Raw genomic sequence first — 5093 nt, 5'->3', positions numbered from 1 at the left:
ATGTAGTTCACTGGCCTTGAACTCACTATATACCCCAGACTGGCCTCAGGCTCTTAGCAGTCGTGCCTCAGCCTCCTCGGTGCTAGGATGACAGGTGTGCACCACCATGCCCAGCACTTGTGGAGTTTATTTTTAATTTTTTTTTTCTTACTGGGGATTGAACTCAGGATCTTGTGCTTGTGAGGCAGACGGCAGCACTGCTAAGCTAAATCCCCTGCCCTTGTGGAGTTTATTAAATGGGGCCTAGGGGAAGCTGGTGACGCGAGTATCTAGGGATTGGTCCTGTAGGGATGACCCTGCAGCTGCCATGGAACTGAATGACTGACAGCCTGCTGTGATTTAGTAATGGCTGATAATAGTGATGAGTATTTGTGGGCCATGGGTACTCTGTGGCTGTGGATCCCATGCAGGGCCAAAAATGAAGGGTCCTGTGACATTACTGATTGGGGTGTGGAGTGTGGAGAAACTTTGGATTGCATTTACCTATATCCTGTGCTTGGGTTGAGTTATTTGGAGTTGTAGATGAGTGATAAGGAGCATGTTTATATTAGTGACCAGAGCACTGGAGAGTAATTGGGTGAGTAATGAGGGTCTGTGAGGAGAAATGATTGTAGGGTTTGCTGAGTTTGATGTTTCAGTACCCCGCAGGATGAATGGCTGACATGTCCATCCTTGTATATGATGGTGTAGGGTGAGTATGGTGAGAATTTAGGAGTTCTGTGGGTGTTGATGAGCAGGAAGCCTGGATTTCAGTGACTTGTTTGCCATTGACAATGAGTGATTGTGGAGTCAGAAATCAGTGACCACTGGGTATCCGTGCTAAGCAGTATGAGGGCCAATACTGTGCAGATCTGTAGAGTCAATGGTTGAGTATTTCTGGAGGATAGTTATTGTAGAGCTACTGAGATTCAGAGACTGGGGCCTCTGCTGTGTGAGTCATTGAGGAACCCATAGTATGTGTCCTTGAAGGCCCTGGAGGGGTGGCCTGTTAGGGAGAGTCTAGGGACCTGTGTAGTCAACAATAGTAGTTCTGTGAGGGTGATGAGGGCACATAAGGTGGGTGAATCAGTGCTTATGGGCTTCTGTGGTCATGAGGTCTAGAGGTTTGTGAAGGGGCTGGTTGCTTTTAAAGACTTGGAGAGATCTAAGGATGTAGAGCTGGAGGGCTGAGTTGTAGGTGTGGAGGCAGATATGGATGGGTTTGGTCACATGAGGCTCAGGTAAGCCTTTCGCAGGGTAACTTCTGTTAAATGACCGTACTCACATTATTGTCTGGCCTTTTTCTATAACCAGGCAGATACCACTGCACATATGTTCTCAAAAAAAAAAAAACAAAAAAACAACAAAAAAAAACAGTAACAGGGCTTCAAGGAAGAGGACTGAACAGCATGCGTCATACACAGTTCATTTTAAATTCACCAGTTAATTCGAATGACTAACTTGACTGACTGACTGACTACTAATTATCCTTACCCAGAGGGAAAATAAGCTTCTCATCTTTGTGACCAGGTATTTTACAAGTTAGAACAAGGGGCCTCTGGAATTAGGCTCCCATCTTCTGACAGAATCTGAGCAATAGGGAGCCAGGATGATCCCAGGTTCTTGAGAAGAAAATTGCTCCTGGTTATTAAACTGCCAAAAGGCTTACTTATTTAGCTTTAGAAAAAAATTATATCTCGAGGGACAGAGAAAGAATTTACAGTTGTAAGCTTGTCAAGTAGATGAACTTTGAAAAGAAGTGAGGTGAGTCTTTCTCTTTTTTGCAAGAGGGAAAATTAGGGTTTATTTATTTATTTTTGTGGTACCGAGGATTGAACTCAGGACCTTGCACTTGCAAGGTGGCAGGGTGCCACTGAGCTAAATCCCAGGCCTCTAGGGTTTTCTTATTTTTAATTTGCTGTTGCACTTGTAGAACTCTGAGCTCACACACCTTGGAGGGTGTTAGCTCCCCTCTCGTGTGCTCTGGTATTGTGCACTGTGGGAAGGAGCAAACAGCTAAAGGCCAGACCTTCATCTTTGAAACTTCTGGGGAGTTGAACCCAAGGCTCACAATGTAGACCATAAGGAATATGGAAACTGCCTCTGTCCTCTGATCAGGGATGGGAAGTCCTTGGAGAGAAGCAGGTGGTAGAGGAGTTTCCTTGGATGGCCACTGACTAGCCCTGAGACATTGGAGGTGGGCATGAGGTCAGGCTAGGCCCAAAGGCAGCTACATAGCCCTTGCTGTTTCTTGGCTCCTTAACTCAGCAAGGATTTTGAAGTGCCCCTTGGGAACATGGCCTGGGCTAAAATGTTGATATTGTTTTCTCTTTTTTCTTTTTTCAGTATTAAAGGTGGAAGGCAGGGGTGCAAACATGCTAGGCAACCATTCTACCACTGATTTATATCCCCAGCCTTTTTATTTTTGCTTTGAGATAGGGTCTTACTAACTTGCCCAGACTTGTTTGAATTTGTAATCCTCTTGCTTCAGCCTTCCAAGTAGCTGTAGTTACAGTTATGTGCAACCATGCCTGCCTATTAGTGTTGATTTCTTAGGGAAAGTACAGGCAGCATGTGTCCCATTGTGAGCTTAGAAGCAACATAAAAGATTACCTTATCCCTCTTTTTCTACCCGCCCCCATACCAGGATCAAACTCAGGACCTTCTGCTATTGAGGCAGGCAAGACACCACCAAACAAAGTCCCTGGCCCCTTAGCTCTCTGTCTTATAGTCTTCTCTGGACACCACCTGCAATAGGCTGAAACTATGTCAGACCCAATATAGACTTCACTACACCTTGCAGTCTCCCTAAGGATTCTTTCTTTTTCATCCAACTTGTTTTCTGATCTGTTTGCCTTTTGTTCCAGGTCTGCTTTAGGGGTAGGGAGCCAACCAGCCATGCTCATTAATCATCTTGATCTAATAATCATTTAATGTTTATCATCCTGCCTAGGAATGAGTTATATTGCTTAGATCATGTATGCCAATGATTTAATTTCAATTAATTAGTAATTTCCTGCCTCTAGGAATCATTGCTACAGAAAGAATGAGTTGTGTTTCCAGAGTTTCTTGATGTCTCTACAGAGCAATTCAGTGCAGTTGTGTACTCACCAGGAGTGTTTTCTTGAACCAGTAAGGTAAGAAGCTTCAATGTGGTATTCATGGGTAGAAGCCAGAACTGTGGTCCGGTGATGGCCAGCCTCAGTGAGACACGTCATGTTCACTCCTGTTTCTTACCCAATAAGCCTTATTAAAGACTACCAAACAGCTAGTCTTTAAATGATCTGAGTTATCAGGAAGAGAAAAACAAGATTTAGGTTCCTAAATGAATGACATCATCTAAAATAGCATATCTGCTGCATCCACAGGTACTTGTTCTCAGGAAGAAGACAGTTCATATGCAGCATGTCAAAAAGGCTTCAAGAATGAGAATGGATCTGAGTTTCCAGACCTTTTAATAGAGGGCTCTCTCCAGACTCAGGACAGACAGAAGTCACAAATTATCAGGTTTCCCAAAAAAAGTAGAAATGATTGAGTCACAGGTAGGTTGTTTATCCTCTGGCAGGGTTTTTAATTTTAATTTTATTTTAGTGTCTGTTATGAGGCTTATTGGAATCTCTGTAACAAATAAGAAAAGTCTAAATACATTTAAACCATGATAAGAGAAAGTATAACCTTTGGGAACAAGATGTCAATTGGATAGGCACAGTCTGTTGGTTTTGCTTTCTTAGTCAGCACAGGAGCCTTACAGGTGTATCAGTCATTGTTTAACACAAGATATACAAATATATAAGAATTTACAGGGCCAGGGATTTAGCTCAGTGGTTCTGCTGCCTGCCTGGCAAGCGTAAGATCCTGAGTTCAATCCCCGGTACAGAAAAAAAAAAAAAAGAATTTACAAGATTGGCTTATAATGGCCACCCACAGAGTCAAGTGTGGGAGTCCTTAGAGTCTTCCTGTACACTGGAGACTAAAGGATCTAGTTGAAGGTCTAGAGCTCATTGCAGTGTCCTGTGGGAATCTATGTGAGGAGGCTCATGGGTCTGTGATGGAAGGCTGAACAGTCTATGCCAGGAGGCTGAAGGATCTGTGTCAGAAGCTAAAGAATCTTTGCTGGTTGGAAGGAGATGACATCCAAGGTGAAGGTGAAGACTGGAGCTCCATTAAAGAAACAGAAAAAGATCTGTCCTTCTTTATTTTTTCTTTTAAACTATCCAGGCAACAAGCCACCCTAGGGTGGGTCTTCACACCCTAGGATGTGGAATTGCTGAGCCAATTTAGTTGAGCTTCCCTTACTCAAATGACACAGTCAGTGAACTGTCACACAGGGCAACCAAATGGGTAACATAAAAGCATGCTGGTATACACCTGTCATTCCAGCACTTTGGAGGCTAAGGTAGGAGGATTTCAAGTTTGAGCCCAGTGGGGGCTACTTAACAACTTAGCGAGACCCTATCTAAAAAGGGCTGGAAAAGTAGTTCAATAAAAAAATACTAGGTTCAATCTTCAGTATCAAAAAGCAAAACTTTTTTGGAAACAAGTCATTTTATCCAAACATCCTGTCCCTACAGAGGGGTCCTGATTTTTGTTTTTTAATAGTTTCTTTTTGTTTTTAATTTTGTATATATTTTTCTTTTTCTTTCTCTCTTTTAGGTTTATTGGTATATTTTAGATATACATAATGTAACAATCATCACATGGTATTGTACCTGTACACGATACATCTTGCTGCTTCTTTTTCCCCCTTCCTTTCAGCTCCCTTTCCTCTCCTTATTTACAAAAGCTTTGTTCGCATTTTTCCTTCTATTCTCTTCCCGGGATCAAACTGGCAGTCTTTCTGGCTTTGCTTCCTAGAGTTTATAGATGTGTGCTACCATGACTGGCTAAACATTTTTAATTTTGAAAAAGTCCACTTTATCTTTTGTTACTTAAAGTGGTTGGGCTTTTGATGTTAAATCTAAAAATTCATTGCCAAACGGTCATGCAGGTTTTCTCACAGAGGCTTTATAGCTTTATGTTTTGCATTTGGATGTGTGATCTGTTGTGTACTACTTTTTGTTGTTGGTTTTTTGTTTTTTGGGTTTTTTTTTTTTTTTTTTTTTTGTTTTAGGGAT

General features: G+C 42.1%; 1 protein-coding gene across 4 annotated transcripts in view; it reads left to right on the top strand.

Moving 5' to 3' along the window:
* Positions 1-5093, top strand: part of Znf605 (zinc finger protein 605) — a 17100-nt gene that overhangs the window by 1995 nt on the left and 10012 nt on the right. For 3 of the 4 annotated variants that reach the window (XM_033762498.1, XM_010604224.3, XM_033762496.1), the window contains exons 2-3: positions 3006-3116; positions 3348-3521. In XM_033762498.1, the coding sequence (XP_033618389.1) occupies positions 3507-3521 (15 nt within the window). In that variant the 5' untranslated portion in view covers positions 3006-3116; positions 3348-3506. The remainder of the gene's footprint in view (positions 1-3005; positions 3117-3347; positions 3522-5093) is intronic. The other variant, XM_033762497.1, reaches the window with a different exon arrangement.

The sequence above is a fragment of the Fukomys damarensis genome, unplaced genomic scaffold (assembly GCF_012274545.1).
Source record: "Fukomys damarensis isolate Sample0158 unplaced genomic scaffold, DMR_v1.0_HiC HiC_scaffold_12, whole genome shotgun sequence".
Classification (NCBI taxonomy): Eukaryota; Metazoa; Chordata; class Mammalia; order Rodentia; family Bathyergidae; genus Fukomys; species Fukomys damarensis.
This window is presented reverse-complemented; position numbering and strand designations above follow the sequence as displayed.